The 19,696-nt window shown below is 41.9% G+C and overlaps 1 protein-coding gene across 1 annotated transcript in view; it reads left to right on the forward strand.

Moving 5' to 3' along the window:
• LOC122556776 (ran-binding protein 17-like) overlaps positions 1 to 19,696 on the forward strand; it is a 1,080,295-nt gene that overhangs the window by 837,911 nt on the left and 222,688 nt on the right. Inside the window, exon 23 of the mRNA XM_043703926.2 lies at positions 13,388 to 13,602. Within this exon, the coding sequence (XP_043559861.2) occupies positions 13,388 to 13,602 (215 nt within the window). The remainder of the gene's footprint in view (positions 1 to 13,387; positions 13,603 to 19,696) is intronic.

The raw sequence follows: 19,696 nt of genomic DNA on the forward strand, positions 1-19,696 counted from the left end.
TAAGGAGGAAGGACAGGATAGCAAGGTAAGGTACCTTGGATAATGAGGGAGATTGTGAATTTCGTCAAAAGGAAAAAGGCATATGGGAAGCATAAAATCAGACCGGGCACGTGATGAAAGCAGGAAAGAACTCAAGCAGGGAATTAGGAAAGCTAGAAGGGGCCGTGAAATGATCTTGGCAAGAGGGTGAAAGAGAATCCCAAGGCATTCTATACATACAATAAAAGCAAGAGAATAACTAGGGAGAAGGTAGAACCACTCAAGGATAAAGGAAGGAACTTGTGCTTGGAGGGAGAGGATGTGGGTGAGATCCTAATTGAGTACTTTGCATTGGTATTCAGCCAGATGGATATGGGGGAGAGTAAGATTTGTATGGAGCATGACAATACGCTAGGGCATTTTGAGATCCAGAAAGAAGTGGTAATGGGTCTCTTGAAAAGCATTCAGGTGGATAAGTCCCCAGGGCTCCTTCATATCCAGCACAGGTTATTGAGAGAGGCAAGAGAGGAGATTGCTGGGGCCTTAACCAAGATCTTTGTATCCTTGCTAGCCACTGGAGAGATCCAAGAGGACTGGCGAGTGGCTAATGTTGTTCCTCGGTTCAAGAAGGGAAATAGGGATTACCCAGGAAACTATAGACCGGTGAGTCTCACATTGGTGGTTAGGGAGTTATTGGAGAGAATTCTTACTGATAGGATTTATGCGCATTTGGAAAAACATAGCCTAATTAAGGACAGTCAGCATGGCTTTGTGCAGGGGCACATCATGTCTTACTAACTTGATTGAATTATTTGTGGAGATGACGAATGTGATCAGTGAGGGTAAAGCAGTGGATGCTGTTTACATGGATTTTAGTAAGGCTTTTAAAAGGTCCCTCAATGTAGGCTCATTCAGAAAATTAAGGTAGATGGGACCCATGGTGACTTAGCCACATGGATTCAGAATTGGCTTGCCCATAGAAGGCAGAGGGTAGTGATGGAAGGGTGTTTTTCAGGCTGGAGGTCTGTGACTTGTGGTGTTCCACGGGGTTCCATACTGGGACCTCAGCTGTTTGTGATATATGACTTTGATGAAAATTAGATGAGTGAGTTAGTAAGTTTCCAGGCAATGCAAAAATCAATAGAATTGTGGATAATTAGAAGGTTATCAAAGGGTACAGCAGGATCTAACTCAGTTGCAGATATGGGTGGTGAAAAGTCAGATGGAATTTAATGTGGATAGTGTGAGGTGCTGCACTTTGGAGGATCAAATGTTAAGGAAAAATATACAGCTAATGGTAGAACTCTGAACAGTGTTGATGTACAGAAGGATCTTTGAGTTCAAATCCATAGCAACCTGCAAGTAGCCATGCAAGTAAATAGGGTGGTAAAGAAGGCATTTAGTATGCTTACCTTTGTTGGTTGGGGAATTAAGTGCAAGAGTCAGGATGTGCAGTTGCAGCTTTATATAAGGTTAACAATCACACAACAACAGGTTCTCATCCAACAGGTTTATTGGATGCACTAGCTTTCGGAGCGCTGCTCCTTCATCAGTTAGCTCCTTCATCACCTACCTGATGAAGGAGCAGTGCTCCGAAAGCTAGTGCTTCCAAATAAACCTGTTGGACTATTACCTGGTATTGTGTGATTTTTAACTTTGTCTACCCCAGTCCAACACCAGCTCCTCCACATCATAGCTTTATATAAGAGTCTGGTTAGGTCACACTTAGAATTTTGGGTTCAATTCTGGTTGCCACATTACAGAAAGGATGTGAAAGTTTTGGAGAGGGTGCAGAAGAAGTTAATCAGTATGCTGCCTGGATTAGAGGGTATGAGCTATAAGGAGAGGCTAGAAAAACTCAGTTTGTTTTCTCTGGAGTGGCAAAGGCTGAGGAGAGACTTGATAGAAGTCTATAAAATTATGAGATGCATAGATAGGGTTGACAGTCATAATCTTTTTCCCAGAGTTGAAATGATTAATACCAGGGGCATGTATTTAAGGTGAGAGGGGAATGTTTGAAGGAGATGTGAGGGGTAAGTTTTTTATACAGGGAGTGATAGGAGTCTGGAATGCACTGCCAGAGATGGTGGTGGAGGCAGATACAATTGGGGGAATTTAAGAGACCTTTAGATTTTTTTTTATTCATTCACGGGGAAAGGGCGTTGCTGGCTGGGCAGTATTTATTGCACAGAGAGCAGTTAAGAGTCAAACATAGTGCTGTGGGTCTGGAGTCACATTTAGGCCAGACCAGGTAACGATGGCAGTTTCCTCCCCTAAAGGACATTAGTGAATTAGATTCAGATTCTTAGTTCCAGATATTTATTGAATTCAAATTCCACCATCTGCCATAGCGGGATTCGAACCCAGGTCGAATGTTATCTGGATCTCTGGATTAACAGTCCAGTGATAATGCCGCTACGCCAGTCCCTGCCCTTATGCAAGGAATTGAGGGACATGGACCAATGGCAGGCAGGAGGGATTGATTTAATTTGGTGTCCTGTACTGGACTGTTCTATGTTCTGTGCTCTGCCTTTTACAAGTTTAAGCTGGAGTCCATTAACTCAAACCTCTCCCAGTGCCTGTTCATTTCTTATTATTATTTCCAAAACCTTAACCATTGTTGATGTTGAACTGACCAATCTGTAGTTATTAGGAGAGTCCTTCCTTGAATATTTATATCACATTTTTTGCTCACCAATCATGTAACGTCTCCATGTATTTGTGGAAGTTTAGAAGATTATGGCAAGCCTTTCAGCTGTCTCCCTCTTTTACTTCCTTTCGTAACCTTAAATGCAAGACATCTGGACTAGATAGCTTATTCATTCCAGATATAATTAACCTTCCCAGTAATGAGTTATAGAATCATACAGCACGGAAACAGGTCCTTTGGTCAGCACAGATGAATTGGTCCAGTTTTCCTAAGCTGAACTAGTCCCATTTGCCTGCGTTTGCCCATATCTGTGTGAACCTTTCGTATACATGTTCCTGACATCAGTCTTTTAAATATCGTCATTGTACCCACTTCTTCTGGCAGCTTATTCTATACATGCACCACTCTCTATGTGAAAAAGTTGTTTCTCAGGTCTCTTTTCACATCTCACCTTAAACCTATGCCCTTGAGTTTTGGATTCCCTTACTCTGGGGGCAAGACCTTAGCAATTCACTGTATTTTTGCTGGCAAATACACTCAGGAAATGCTGGGAGACACTTAGTAGGTCTGGCAGTATTGGCAGAGAGAACAAGTGTTAATGTTTCGTTTCAACGGCCTTTCACCAAAACCGTAAATCATCACTTTGATATGTCAAATCTTTATCCCTTTCTGCAAATAATACCTGACCGATGTATTTCCAGCTTTTTCCGTTTTAATTTCAGACTTCCAGCATGTGTAGAAATTGATGATTTTCTATTTGTTTACAGTAATAGTGGTGTTTTCAATCCAAGTAAACAATTGTGGCCTTTTCTTGCTTATTACAGATTGTATTGTGTCCAAGTTCTGTACAGAATGAGTCTTTCTTCTGAACAAGGCATCTTATTTGTAACATTTAATTTTCACAGTCCTTAAAAATTTAGCAATTTAAGATGAGTAATCTGATTAGGAGACATTTGGAAAACATTCCACTGCAGTTCACAGAGTCAAAATTAAATACTTCAATTTTCACCGCATCCATTTTTTCCCCCTTTCTCTGTGAGCCCAAAGAACCCAAGTCTGGAAAATGGTCTGTGTTTACGATCAAGATATACAAGAAATTGTATTCCCAATTATAATTACTACACAATTGGTTGTCATACAGAGGGCTATGAAGACTCTTATAAGCTGTTGGCATGAAGATTTGCATTGGTGCAGTCACCACTACCAGAAGGAGAATCTCAGCAAAATATCCTGGGAGTGAAAGTGAAAATAAGCCTCCAGCAGAGGCTGATTGGCTATTGGGTTGAAGGTTTGCATTGGTGCAGTCACCACTACCAGAAGGAGGGGTTCAACAAAACATCCTCTGAGTCAGTAGGCAACATTTTGGACCACAGATGTTGAAGACGTCAGAATGCATAAATTGTGTTCCCAGAAAAAGCGCAACAGATTAGGCAGCATCTGGGGAGCAGAAGATCACAGGTTTGGGCATAACCCTTCGACAGTACTGAGGAGGGCGACGTGGGCTGTGAAATAAATAGGGGGAATGGGGTTAGGGGAAAGGAATGTGGGATGGCGATAGGTGGGTGAAGGTAGGAGGTGATTGTGATAGGTCAGTGGGATGTGTGGAGCAGATAGGTGGGAAGGTAGATAGGATCAGGCCAAGCAGATGGAACTGAGTTGGAAGGTCGGATCTGGGATGGGATAAAGCATGTAAATTATTACATTTATGGCACTTTTTTTTGGCTTCTAATCTGTAAAGGTAGTACATGGACAAGGGGAAAAGGGCCACAGATAACTGGATTTAGTCGAATATGAACTATTCTCCAAAGTTGAAGTTAAAGAGGTAAACCATGGCAGGAAAGCTCAAAGTATTGGCTTGCTCCATGTGGCATACCGGGGATGATTCTGGTTCCCCGTGTTAGCATGTGTACAGAAAGTGTCTCTAGGTACGGCTCTAGGAAGCTCAAGTTTCAGAGCTGGAGTGAACACTGTGGAACGTCCACAAAGTAGAGAATATTATGGATAGCACGTATAGAGAGGTGGTCACATAGCAGACCCTGCGGACAGAAAGGGAATGGGCCACCCCCAAACAGAGCAAGATCGGCAGGTTGTGTAGGAATCTCCTGTGGCCATTCCCCTACAAAAGGAGATATGCCATTTTGGATACTGTTGAGCGGAATGACTTCTCAGGGAAAGCAGCAGCAGCCAAACCCATTGCACCATAGTGCAGAGGGAAGGAGTAAAAAAAATGTGCCAGAGCAATAGTTATAGGGAACTCAATTATAAGGGGAATAGATAGGCATTTCTATGGCCGCAAACGAAACTCCAGGATGGTATGTTGCCTCCCTCGTGCTAAGGTCGAGGATGTCTCAGAGTTGGTACAGGACATTCTGGAGGGGGAGAGTGAACAGCCAGTGGTTGTGGTGCCGTTCGGTACAAACTACATAGGTTAAAGAAAAGGGATGAGGTCCTAAAAGTAGAATGCAGGGAGCCAGGAATAAAGTTAATATCAGATCTCAAAGGTAGTGATCTCGGGAGTACCACTGGTGGCATGTGCTAGTCAGAGTAGAAATAACAGGCTATATCAGATGATTATGTGGCTGAAAAGATGGTGTTGGGGAAGGGTTTCAGATTCCAGGGGCATTTGGACCAGTTCTTGGACGGGTTACATCTGGGCAGGACAGGGACTGATGTCCCAGGGAGAGTGTTTGCTAGAGCGGTTGAGGAGAATTTAAACTAATATGCCAGGGGGATGAGAACCTATGTACACAGTCAGAGAAGGCAAGAGCAAGGACAAAAACAAAAGGTAGGGAAGGGAATAAGAAAAGTGATGGGCAGAGAAACCAATGGCCCCAGGGCCATTCAGTATTTAGGAAGGACTCTCAAAAAGGAAAAGGTGGTGAAGTAGCATTGCTGGTTAAAGTGAAAATTAACACAATAGTGAGAAAGGATATTAGCTCTGACAATGTGGAGTCTTATGGGGAGTGTTGAGAAATACCAAGGGGCAAAAAAAAATTAGTGGGTATCATTTATAGACCCTAAACTGCAGTGGTGATGTTGAGAATTGCAATAAACAGGAAATTAGAAATTGGGCTATTGAGAAAAGATATTGGAAGTAGAACAAGCAATGTTAAAAGGATAAGCTTCAAAGGCCTTGTGCCTTAATATGCGGAGCATTTGCAATAACGTAGATGAACTAATTGTGCAGATAGATGTAAGCAGGTACGATATAATTGGGATTATGAAGACAGAGCTGCAGGGTGACCAGGGTTGGGAACTGAATTCCCCAGGGGTATTCGTATTTAGGAAGGACTCTCAAAAACGAACAGGTGATGAAGTAGCATTGCTGGTTAAAGTCGAAATTAACACAATAGTGAGAAAGGATATTAGCTCTGACAATGTGGAGTCTTATGGGGAGAGTTGAGAAATACCAAAGGGCAAAAAAAATTAGTGGGCATCATTTATAGACCCTAAACTGCAGTGGTGATGTTGAGAATTGCAATGAACAGGAAATTAGAGAAGCATGTGAAAAGAGAATATCGGTGATCAAGGGTGATTTTAATCTGCACATAGATTGGGCAAATCATACTAACCGCAATGTCATAGAGGAGGAATTTCTGGAGTGTATACAGGATGGTTTTCTTGTCCAATATGTGGAAGAGCCAACTAGAGAGCAGGCCATCTTAGACTGGGTACTGTATAATGAGAAGGGAATCATTGCCATTCTGGCTGTGTGAGACCTCTAGGGGATGAGCAACCATAACTCTGGTACAGATTGGAGGGTAGTTAATATCGCTCCAATATTCAAAAAGCCTAACATTGGTCGTGGGAAAAATTCTCGAATGCATTATCAAGGGTTTTCCAGCGGAGCATTTAGGAAGCAGTGGCAGGATCAGAGTCAGCATGGATTTGAGAAGGGGAAATCATTCTTGATAAATCGGTTGGAATTCTATGAAGGTGTAACTTGTTTAGTTGACAAGGGAGGAATCAGTCAATGTGGTATATCTGGACTTTCAGAAAGCATTTGACGAAGTCCCACATAAGAGATTATTGTGCAAGATTCAAGTGCCATGGGATTGGGGTAAGTGTATTGAGATGGAGATGAAACTGGTTAGCAGAGAGGAAACAAAGAGTAGGAATTAACGTGTCATTTTCAAATTAGCAGGCAGTAACTAGTGGGGTGTCACAGGGATCAGTGCTGGGACCCCAGCAGTATTCACAATAATATTAATGATTTGGATGAGGGAACAAAATGTAACATGTCAAAGTTTGCAGATGACATCAAGTTGGATGGGAGGGTGAACTGTGACAAGGATGCAGAGATCCTTCAGCATGATCTGGACAAAACAATGCCAGATGCAGTGTAAGTTTGATAAATGTGAGGTTGTTCACTTTGGAAGCAAAAACAAGAAGGCTGATTACTACCTGAATGGCTGTAAATTGGGAGTGGGGGCATGTGCAGCGTGACTGGGTTCCTTGTGCACAGTTGCTGAAGGTCCGGCAGGCAGTAAAGAAGGCAAATGGTATGTTGGCCTTAATTGCGCGAGGTTTTGAGAACAGGAACAAGGATGTATTGTTGCAATTATACAAGGGCTTGGTGAGGCCACACATGGAATATTGTGTGCAGTTTTGGTCTCCTTTGCTGAGAAAGGATGCTCTTGTTTTCGAGAGAGAGCAGTGAAGGAGAGATTGATTGGGTTAGGATTATTTTTGCTGGTGTTCGGACAAATGAGGAGGTATCTCATAGAGACTTATACAATTCTAACAAGACTAGATAGGGTAGATGCAAGGAGGATGTTCCAGTGGTGGTTGTGTGCAGAACTAGGGGTCACAATATGAGGATTCAGGATGGACCATTTAGGATGCAGATGAGGAGACATTTCTTCACCCAAAGAGTGGTGAGCCTGTGGAATTTGCTACCATAGGAAGTAGATGATACCAAAACATTGAATGTATTCAAGAGACAGCTAGATATAGCACTTGGGGAGAATGGAATTAAAGGTTATGGGAAGAAAGCATGATTAGGCTATTGAGTTGGACGATCAGCCATGATCACGATGAAGGGCGGAGCAGGCTCGACAGGCCAAATGGACACCTCCTGCTCCCAGCTTCTATATTTTTATACTTCCAGTTGCCTAGGCCTCAAACTCTGGACTTTCTTTGCTGCACCTCTTTATCTTTCTACCTTACTTGTTTCCTTTAAACAGTTCTTAAAACCTACTTTTTTTTTTACAAAATCTTGATCATTTTTTACAAAACCTTCATCATCTCCTCATGTGGCTCATGTTATGCTTTGTATTATAATGCTGCTGTGGAGCTCCTTGGAGCATTTCTTTTTTTTAATGGTGTTATATAAATGTAAGCTGTCATTTTAGGTAGTGGAGGGACTTTTCGGAGCAATGAGGTGACCTCTTTGCTCCGTTTATACTCAGTTTCTGACATCTCATGAATTGAATTATGAAACTATGAATCTAAAGTATCACATTCTGGCTGTGGATTTTGAGATGCTGGCAGTCGGAAGCAATTTTGTTCTTTAATAGGGGTTCAAAAACCTTGTTTGTGCAATTAACTTAAGGATCTTCACAGTTCAGTGCCAGCATGATTAGTGGTGCAATCAAGGTTTTGACAGTATCTCAGACCTTCTAAAGCTATGTTGATAAATGTATTAAAAATATAACTTTTGATGTTTTACTGTTATCTTAAATCTACATTTTTATTTAAAACCCTGTATAAAGTTATTGAGTGATGAAGCTTCCAGCAGTGGTTGTTTGATATGAATATTAAAACTAACTGCACCACAACAAAGACGTTTACTCATTCAGAAACTCCTCTGCAGTCCTGCTATATATTTTCCAAATTCCCCACTGAATTATTGCTGTGAGATTTGTTCTTGATCTAATTATTTTTAATTGACCTGGACACTACCACTCTGCCACAAAAGCCTCCAAATTTCAGCATGTGTTATGGTGAGAATCAAACCCATATCCTCTCAGGATTGTGTGTTCAGTAGCATTGGGGGAGGCAATGGCCAAGTGGTATTATCACTAGGCTATTTATCCAGAAACGTAGTTAATGTTCTGCCGACGCTGGTTCAAAACCCGCCATGGCAAGTGATGAATTTGAATTCAGTGATAAATATGGGCTTAAGGGTATAATGATCACCATGAGCCATTGCTGATTGTCAGGAAAAAGCCATCAGGTTCACTAATGTCCTTCAGAGAAGGAAATCTGTCATTCTTACCTACTCTGGCATAATATGACTTAAGACCCATAGCAATCGGGTTGACTCTTAACTGTCCTCTGGGCAATTAGGGACAGGTAATAAACGTTGGCTTATCCAGAGATGGCTACGTGCCGTAAGTGAATTTTAAAAGAAAGGACTACTCCATCCCATGGTAATGAATATATGAATTTGGACTGGGACTTGAACCCAGACTGCAGCAAGGAAATTGTCACAACTTAACCACTAGACCACCTGGGACACTGACTAATTTATGATCTATGATAAATTGGTGGTCTCTTTAAGAGAAAAAAAAATCAGATTGGGCTCCATTGTGACATACTCAAACAACAACAATTTGCCTTTACCTCGCATTTTGCAGAAGTAACCATCTCCAGTAAGAGATAATCTAACCACTGCTCCTTGACTTCAAAGATCTTAGCATCACTGATGCTAACCCCAATACCATTGACCAGAAACTCAACTGGACTCACCATATAAACACAACGGTGTCAGAGCGGGTCAAAGGCCAGGGATACTATGGTGAGTAACTCACCTTCTGACTCACCATCTACAAGGCACAAAAAAGAAGTCTGATGGAATACTCTCCACTTGCCTGGATGGGTCGAGCTCCAACAATAATCAAGAAGCCTGATATCATTCGGGACAAAGCAGCCTTGATTGACATTACATCCACAAACATCCACTCCCTTCACCACTAATACTCAGTACACACTGCTGCAAGATACAAGATATACTCCAGGAAATCTCCAAAGATCCTTTGACAGCACCTTCCAAACACATGACTACTTATATCTAGAAGGACAAAGGCAACAGACATGTGGATACACCACCACTTGAAAGGTCCCCTCCAAACCATCCACTATTCTGACTTGGAAATATATCACTGTTCCTTCGTTGGTGCTGGGTCAAAACTCTTAGGGCATTGTGGGTCTACCTACAGCATGTGGGCTGCAGCGGTTCAAGAAGGTAGCTCACCACCACCTTCTCAAGGGCAATTATGAACCAGCAATAAATGCTGGCCAATCAGTGAAGTCCACATCCCACAAATTAATACAAAAAAAACTGAAAATACAGAAATCAGAGTGTGGATTTTAAATGTGAGAAAGAGTCTTGTAAACAGAAGTTGAGGTAAACACAAACTGCTAGTTTTCAACCATGTGGGGGGGTTTAACCCCCAAATTTATTGGTCCTTGAACCTACTGCCTAAGCTGAGGAGGAAGGAGCAACTGGACAATGGGCATAAGCGGGATTTTGGGTGGCAAGGGAGCTAGTGTTGTTGCAATTGATAATACTGTGGCTTTAAGAGGTGTATTTTGTCCTGTTTTGTTTGAAGATAAGTTTTAAGACAGCTGCCAAGCTGTCTATTAGAATCTAATAAAGAAAACAGTTTGTGAGGCCTTGTGTTTTCTTTTAACATTGGAACAATAAAAGCAGCCTGAATAGGTGGGATCAAGCTCCCCCAGAGCCAGGAGTTTTAGCTTTTCAGTAGTTGCGAGGGTCTTGAAGCTGGGTTTGGAAGCCACAGTACATCTCAAAACACACACACTCTCTCTCTCTCTCTCTTACTCACTCTCTTTATCTCTTTATGCTTTTCCTCCTGGACTAGAGAATTCTCTGTGAAACAATCTATTTTGCTGAGTATGCCTTTGCCAAGAATATTTTTATGGGATGTTACTATATTGGAACAGTTACTGTTTAGGAATTAAATATTATTCTGTTAAGTGGTCTAATAGAATTAAGTTATTGCAATTTCTTCTTTCTTTTGTTGCATTTTAACTCTAGTATATGAATAAAGTGTGTTTTGCTTCAAGAATGGTAATTTGACCAATCGACATCTGGAGTGCTACGCCTTTGAAATGAGGAAAAGTTAGGGTCAAAGCTATCCTCTTGATGCATTTTGAGGGGCTTTGATCTGGTCCATAACAAACTTGGGGCTTTTGACCGACTTCAAAATCTGAAATTTCAGATTGGGTTTAGGATTGTTGGACTCAAAGGTGGTGACTGTGGGTGTTTGTTTTTTTACTTTGGGTCTTGAATTCGGGTGGTTTAAACACGGTGTGCCTTTAAATGGCTCTTTCAGTCACTAAGAGTTTCCTGGGGATGGAAGAAGTCATTTTGGGGTTTTAAAGAAAGTGAACAAGGCAAAGCTTTTGGAATTAGCAAACAAGCTGGAGTTGGGATTGCTTGTGTCTGTGAGGAAAGGGGAGCTAAGTATGGCAATTGTGCAGCATTTATAATTGCCAGCAATGCCATCAGAATCTTTGGCAATGGCTAAAATTCAGTTGCAAATGTAGGAGCTTGGATTAAAGGCAATGGCAAGGGAAAAAGAAAAAGAAAGATTAGCCCTGGTGGAACAAAAAGAAAGAGAAAAGGAGATGAAAATGTTTGAATTACAATTAAAAGCAGAAGAAAGAGAAAGATAAAGTTTTTGTACTTTAGAAGTTGGAACTGAAAACTCAAAGTAGCCTTAAAATGGTGGAGGTAGAGGTGAAAAGGAGGAGTAGTGATGAGGACATGATGGAAGCAACCTCACCGTAGTCAGAGGCCTAGTGGGGATCTGCTTAAGTCTGTCCAAGTATTGCCGAAGTTTGACGAGAAGAATGTAGAGGCTTTTTTCATTTCATTCGAGGAAGTGGCTAAACAAATGAAATGGCCGTTGCCCATGTGGGTATTGTTGATCCAGACAAAGCCGGCAGGTAGAGCTAGTGAGGTATGTGCATCACTATCGGAGGGAGGTGTGTAAGGAGTATAATGAGCTGAAAAATGCTATTTTAAGACCAAACGAGCTCGTACTTGAAGCCTACAGACAACGTTTTAGGAATCTAGGGAGGGAGCCTGATCAAACATATATAAAGTTTGAAAGGATCAAACAAAGTAATTTTGATAGGTGGATAAGGGCATTAAAAATAGATCAAACATATGATTCTCTTGCCATCAAGCTTCTTGAGTGTTTTTGGAGCTGCACTTATCCAGGCAACTGGGGAGTTCCATCATATTCATGACTTATGTCTTGTAGATGGTGGACATGCTTTGCTGTGTCAGGAGATGAGTAACTTCCTGCAGGCTTTCTGGTCTCTGACCTGCTCTTATAACTACAGTATTGCTATGACAAGTGCAGTTCAGTTTCTGGTCAATGGTAATCCAGCCCAAGCTGTTGATACTGAGGGAATTCAGTGATGATCATACCAGTGAATGTCAAGAGGAAATGTTTAGATTCTCTTTTATTGGAGATGGTCATTGCCTGGCACTTGCGAGACCTGAAAGTAGGCAGCTAACCACTTAGTAGCTCATGCCTGAAGATTGTCCAGGTCTTGCTACATATAGGCGCAGCTTCAATATCTAAGGAACTATAAATGCTACTGATCATTGTGCAATCATGAGTGAACACTTCCACTCCGACCTTATGATGGAGAGAAGGTCACCGACGAAGCAACTGAAGGTTAGATTGGAAACAGGCCCTTCGGCCCAACAAGTCCACACCGACCCTCCGAAGAGCAACCCACCCAGACCGATTCTCCTACATTTACCCCTTCACCTAACACAATGAGCAATTTAACATGGCCAATTCACCTAACCTGCACATTTTCTTTGGACTGTGGGAGGAAACTGGAGCACCCAGAGGAAACCCACGCAGACGTGGGGAGAATGTGCAAAGTCCACACAGACAATTGCCTGAGGTGGGAATTGAATCTGGGTCTCTGGCGCTGTGAGGCAGCAGTGCTAACCACTGTGCCACTGTCCCGCCCCATCACTGAAGATGGTTGAGCTTGGGACACTAAACAGTTTTACTGCTTTTAAATTACTCTAAATTGTAAATCATTCTTTATATACAGTATATAAACTTTGTCACAGTACCCGAGTCCCTCCATTGTTAAATATTACAGAATGTTAGTTATACACTTTATTTTCTGTATTTACTAATCGTGCAATGCAGTTTGCCTGAATTGTGTTTCATTGATCAAGATTCAATGTAACAATGTCAATGACAGGATCTTTTGAGCAGTTAGGTAGATTGCATGGGATTGTGGACTCTGTGATCTTGTGGCATTTTTCGAGTTTACAATGTGTGTGCTTGTAGATTGTTTGCTGAGGCTGTGAACAGCATGTGTGCTTGAATGTTACTTAATAATTGGTTGAATGATGTTTGTGCTTGTCGCATTTTATGATTGCAGTTCATTGTTCAATCATGGTTTGCATGGTGCATATATTGAGGACTGCTTACACATTCAGCACATTTATTTCTGGATAGTTCAGTATATTGAATTTTGTTCATGATTGTAGCTATAACTGCTGATATAATGATTATGCTCTAGCTGTTGAGTAATGGCATTCACGTATTTAGAGACATTTGCTGGGCAGGTTTTAAGGGAAATGCTGTAGAATTGTGTGTTTGATGTGTGGATGATAGGTAATTCATTATTCTCTGGCATAACTTCAATGGGTTAATACGATGACAAGACAGTTTAAGCTGAAGTGTTGTTAATGTTCCCTTCTTTTCACTGACGAGTTCTCTTTGTTTTCTCCTTCTGATCTAGGTAATCAAATCCAAACCCTCGGGAATATCTCCAAGGATCAGGTTTACCCGCTGAAGCTCAAAGGCATCTCCATCTGTTTTTGTGCATTGAAGGCTGCTCTTTGTGGGAACTATGTCAGTTTTGGTGTTTTCCAGTTATATGGGGATAGCCACCTTGACAATGCACTGCAAGCCTTCCTAAAAATGCTGCTGTCAGTCTGTCACAATGATTTGCTGGTAAGTGACCAGATAGCCCTGAACTTATGAAAACTTGTTTATCTAACTGGTTTGGGGAGAAAAGGGGATCTGCAGCCCACAAGTCTATTTTCCCATTATCTTTTTCAATGTGTGACTCATCCCTATCAGTACCTTTTACTGATTTTCAGAGACAAGGACCATATCTTGTGCAGAGTCATGATGCCAGTTTCAGAATGGGAATTTAGATGTTCAGTGTAACTGAATACATTGAGATACCTCCATCATGTTGTGGGATCCTTATCTGGAGCTTATCGCTTACATTATAAATGTAGCTCCATAGCAGACACTGATACTATGGCAGCACACAGTACGGACTTTAAAGACAATGTATTTTGTAAGTCACATCCTTGAAATGTGGTTGACCTTAATTTCTGTAGTGCTTTATTCTCATGGTTACTCGCAAATGATTTCCTACACTAGTATAAGTTGACATTATGTGAGTGTGTATGTTCAGCCAGCTTCCAGTCATATTGGCTCCACTGGACGTTTTGAAAGTTGATAAACTTTAGTCACTTTTCCTTTAAGGAAAAAGAAGTTTCTTGTGGCAATTCAATGGGTGACTCATATGGCAAATGGAAATTTCAGATAGAATAGCAGTTACTCTTAAAGTTGAAGCTGGAAGATTTTGCTGAGGTAGTACAGAGGGAGATATACTCTATTTCTAAAACCAAGGCCTGTGTGTGAGATGTATAACTATTGGTGCATCTATTAACGTGCCTCTGCTATAATTATAACCATCTTCTGCCCTATAGCATAGGGCCACTGTCAGTAAATACCTTGACAGTCAGCAGCCCTGACCCTATAAAGTGTAAAACTGGCAACTGAATGTATGGAAGGATAATGAACTAATTGTAACTGCATTTTTTTTAAAAATGGTTCATTATTGAGCCATTGAATGCTTGAGATAGAACGTAATGGGAGTAATTAATAATTATTGGTGAAGCATGCCCTTTTGGATAAGGTTTAGATGCTTAAATTGACCTCGGTGCTTGACATACATTATTCATCATTATTCCACAAATTCTCTTAGATTATGATTAATTAAAAATAGGGTAAATGATTCGCCTGCAAAGGTTCAGATATTATCTAAGGGCCCAATGGATACAGCTTTTCTCAGCTAATTGGGGTTTTATGTTACTTTTGAGAACTGAACGTACGCAAATATTTTAAAGTAATTCCATAAGCCTTGAAATGTTAGTTGGGGTGGGGAGGGGGGGAGTGGAGGAGTGGAGGAGGAGAAAGCCAATAACTCAATAGCAAATATTTCACATTTAATTTGGTATGGCAAGATTTGGAGACTGTAATTCCAAAAAGGAAAAAGTACTGGGAAAAAACTGAGTGAATGAAGCATGGTAAAAGGCATATAGCACGAAATAATCTTTCAGCTTCAGCATCAATTGAACTCTTAACGGTTAGGGTATACAGAGTTGCTGGTAGGCATGTGAGCTGGGATAAGCTCTGAACACTTAGGCTTTCCTTCACAAATAACTGAAAGAACTCCTCAGAGGCTCGGATCCCATCACCAAGTCACCCTTTATATACATGTGGAGAGTCCTTGACACTGATCCAACTTCCTCAGAGTCAGCTCTGCGTGAACAGAACCTCTGACACTCCTGTATATATCTGTCAGACAGGGCTCCTTGATTGGGCCAGGTTATCACAGTCAGGGAACTCATGTTCTATAAAGTCCACATAGCTGACCTCGTTAAAATCACTACAACACTCCCCCTCTCAGTCTGAGGACATAAGCTGGTTCTTTCCTTTGGAGCTTCCCCTGTGGTGTTTTAACACCTGGTCGGGTTCGTCCAACTCTGCCTCTGATAAGGTGGTGTTTAAAGCACAGTAGCTCACCTCTTGTGCCCAGCGCATCTCAGAAGAAATTCATTATCCTCTTCAGGCAGCAAAGTGATTGAGGCAGTTACAATTGCCAGTCCACCTTAGATTCTGAGGTGTCTTCAACACTTGCAGAGGGAGAGCCTGCAGGTTCCAGAACAGTCAGAAAGGTGTCGGGCATATTTTGTTCCGCACTATTTGCGAGTATGCAGTTTTCATATGGTCCATGTGCTTGTCTAGGACTGTTGCACGACCCAAACGTTATGCATCACTGGACCTGACCATGCTTCTTCCCTATGCAGATGGTTCCTACACCACACTTCGTCCCCTGAAGTAAACAGTCTCTCTTACTTAGTGTGGAAACAGGCCCTTCGGCCCAATAAGTCCAGACCGACCCACTGAAGCGCAACCCACCCAGACCCATTCCCCTACATTTACCCCTTCACCTAACACTATTTAACTTGGCCAATTCACCTAACCTGCACATTTTTGGACTGTGGGAGGAAACCGGAGCACCCAGAGGAAACCACGCAGACACGGGGAGAATGTGCAAACTCCACACAGAGAGTCGTCTGAGGCGGGAACTGAACCCGAGTCTCTAGTGCTGTGAGGCAGCAGTGCTAACCACCGTGGAGTCTTGTATTTGGCATTGGCATTCCTGATGCCATTTCACTCTCTCTCCCCCCTTGGCCCAGGTCTGAGAAGATCAGATTTAACCTGGTGCGGAGTCTTCTCCCCATCAGCAATTCTGCAGGGAGCTAACACCATGTTACCTGAGGATTGGTCCTATAATCACATACAAACTGGGACAGGAGAAAGTGAGGACTGCAGATGCTGGAGATCAGAGCTGGAAAATGTGTTGCTGGAAAAGCGCAGCAGGTCAGGCAGCATCCAAGGAGCAGTAGAATCGACATTTCGGGCATAAGCCTTCCTGAAGAAGGGCTTATGCCCGAAACGTCGATTCTCCTGCTCCTTGGATGCTGCCTGACCTGCTGCGCTTTTCCAGCAACACATTTTTCAGCTACAAACTAGGACAGTTTGGTATCTAAGGAAGCTGTAGGCTATTTCTTTAAGCCTGCCTTCAAAGTTTGGACTGCTCTTTCTGTCAGACCATTGATGATGGATGGTATGGAGCTGTCCTTATGTTGAATACCATTTAACTTTCAGGAATATTCAATTCCCTGCTGGTAAACGCTGGTCCATTATGTAACCCAACACATCCAGGAGTCAACGTATTGCAAAAGATGCATGTGGCTTTCATTCATCAGCCCTGTGTTTGGCGAATGAACTCTTTGCGCATCCAGGCATTTTGAGTGGGTGTCCACAATCACTAAGAACTTTGAGCCCATGAAAGTACCTACATGCAGAACAACCTCAGTTATCCAAACATCAATTATCCGAATTTCGGATTAGCCAAACAAGATCTCAAGGTCCCTTAAATACATTATCAGTATTCTGAACAATCAGTTATCCAAACAATCAGTTATCAGAACAAAGCACTCCCACCTGTCTCATCTGGATAATCAAGGTTGTTCTGTAGTGGATTTATAACCGAATCCAGGGTTCCCCCATCCATTCCCACAAATGTTGGTGAGCTGCTGGTGGTAATATTTATCCTTGTTGGCATTCTGAGCACTGCCCCACCAATGCAGCTATGTCTGCACCAACTCCTGGCCACCACATATAACTTCTCACCAACACCTACATTTTGGAATCCTATGGATGACCCTGGTGTGGACTTCAGCCAGTATCTGGCGGTGACCTTTGCTTGATGTTATGTACCAGACCAAAACCTGCTCAAAGTATTCAGAAGATAGTCTAGACATCAACTTTTACTTATTTTAGAGCGAAATGTAAGGTGTTGCTTTCCAGATGCAATTTGATTGGTCAAACTACCAAATTTCAAGAAAAACACACGTTATTCATCCAGCACATTAAAATACGACAAAAGAAAGAAACAATTGGAATAACATAGTTTTATTGGAAAACTTAATCATAGATACAATAACTATTACTAATTAACTGTTCCAGTATAGTAACATCCTGTAAACATACCCTTGGTAAAAGGCAGATTCAAAAAACAAATTGTCTCATTTGCAACTCCAGTAGCCCAGGAAGAAAAAATATTGTAGAATTCTGAGAGTGTAGCAGCAGGGAGAGATTTACTGCAACTTCTAACCCTGCTGAGATCTAAGCAACAACTGCTGCTACTAAAAAAACTGAAAATCCTGGTTCTGTGTGAGCTTGACCACACCCATTCAGGCTGCTCTATTGTTCCAACTTTTAAAAATTACCCCAAGGCTTCTCAAGTTGCTTTTCTAGTGAATCTGGTGGACTATTCAGCACCTCTGCCTTAAAACCTCTGATAAAAAAAAACAGGATGAAATACACCTCTTAAAGTCACAGTATCGTCACGCTCAGGACAATCACTCTTAATTCCTATAATCATATGCTGTCTTCTACTGTGAGCTGGTCTCTCTCTGGTTCAGTTTTGGTTGTGACGGCCCTTTGGTTTCCTCCATCACTACCATCTGTTTCAGTTTTGCCAGGACAGGATCTTTCTGCCTCCAAGGTCTGATGTTGTCAGCTGCGACTGGAAGTGTGTCCAAACAATTTAAAACCATTATGGACTCTTCTAGTGATGGTACCATCAGTGGTGTATCTGCCAGCTGGAAGTGGTTAGGTGCATCCACATTTGCTATTTAGCCTCCCGAACAGTGTTCAAACTTGTAATTATACACACTTAGTATTATAGCCGACTGCTAAATTTAGCCTGAAGCTGTGGGTGGCACTGCCTTGTTCTCTTTAATTAGATCCTGCAGGAGTTTGTAGTCCATTACTATGACAAATTTACATCTGTGGAGGTATTGATGGAACTTCCTGACTTCAAATATGACTGCTATACCTTCCTTCTCTATCTGGCATATTTGTGCTCTCAATTAGCCAAAGTATTAGAAGCATATGCTATTGGGTTTACCTCTCCTTTGGACCATAGTTGAGTTAATAGTCCAATGTTGTAGGTGAGGCATCGCATATCAATACCAGATCTCACTTGGGATCAGAGTATGGCAGCACTTTAAAGGATGATAGTGGTTTCTTCACCTCCCTGAAAGCCATGGCTTGGCTATGTGACCATTTTCAAGGCTGACCTTTTTTTAAAGAGTTGATGCCAAGATATCAGGATCAGTCCAAACTCCAGTTCAGATATGGGAACCAGGCACTTTTGAATGCCCTCACTTTATCTTCCAACGAGTGTAACCTGGTCTTGTCAACTCTGTTGTTGGTCAGTGAGGAACACACATTTTCCCTTGCAAGGCATACACCCACCTGGCAGAAACATCTAAGGACTATTTCCAGTTTCTCCATGTGCTCCTTATTGGTCTTCCCTGTTATTAGTACATTGTCTAGATAAATGGCAATTTGAGGTTGACCTTGTAAAATGTTCTCCATTGTCTGCTAAAAGATTGCACAGGCTGATGATACCACAAATGGCAGTCTTATACACTGGTACAAACCCTTATGGGTATTAATTCTAGCACACCACTGGGAATCAGCATCTAACTGCAATTGCCAGATCACATGGCCCATATCCAGCTTCATGAAGGACAGAACCCCTACTCACCAGTTTTGCATATAAATCCTTTATGAATCGGATTGGGTGTTTATCCAGCTGTGAAAAGCTATTTACCATTTGTTTGAAATCCCCGCAAAGGCAAACCAACCCGTCAGGCGTCACAAATGGTATGACTGGTACTGCCATTCCACAACCAGGACTGATTTGATGATTCCTTCACTTTCCACCCTCTGATTTCTGCCTCTACTTTTGCCTATAAGGCAGATGGCACTGGGTGGGCCTTGCAGAATCGAGGAATTGCTTCCTGGTCAATATGGAAAGTGGCCTTGGCTCCTTCGATATTCCTTGGCGCTTCCTGAAAATCTTCCAAATTTTAATGAGGACTTAACTCAGGCAGCCATTTTCTAATCAAAAAATGTTGAGCCAGTCGAGGTGCATCTTTCTCAACCAATTTCACCCCATCAGGCTTGGGACTCAGTCTTTTTAACTTCAATCTGTGGTAACTTAACTAACTGCTTCTCATAAGAGACCGGAACCGAAGTTGTATCTTAATCAATGAAGGTTTCCCTGTGTAGGTTCTCAGGCTAGCCGAGGTTTTGCACAAACCTAAGGGTTGGAATTCAGAGAGAATTTTGCTAAAGACTGGTTCTGCTATCAGTGAAACAG

This window comes from Chiloscyllium plagiosum, unplaced genomic scaffold (assembly GCF_037043375.1).
Source record: "Chiloscyllium plagiosum isolate Xiang-an unplaced genomic scaffold, Cpla_swu_hap1 HiC_scaffold_16, whole genome shotgun sequence".
Classification (NCBI taxonomy): Eukaryota; Metazoa; Chordata; class Chondrichthyes; order Orectolobiformes; family Hemiscylliidae; genus Chiloscyllium; species Chiloscyllium plagiosum.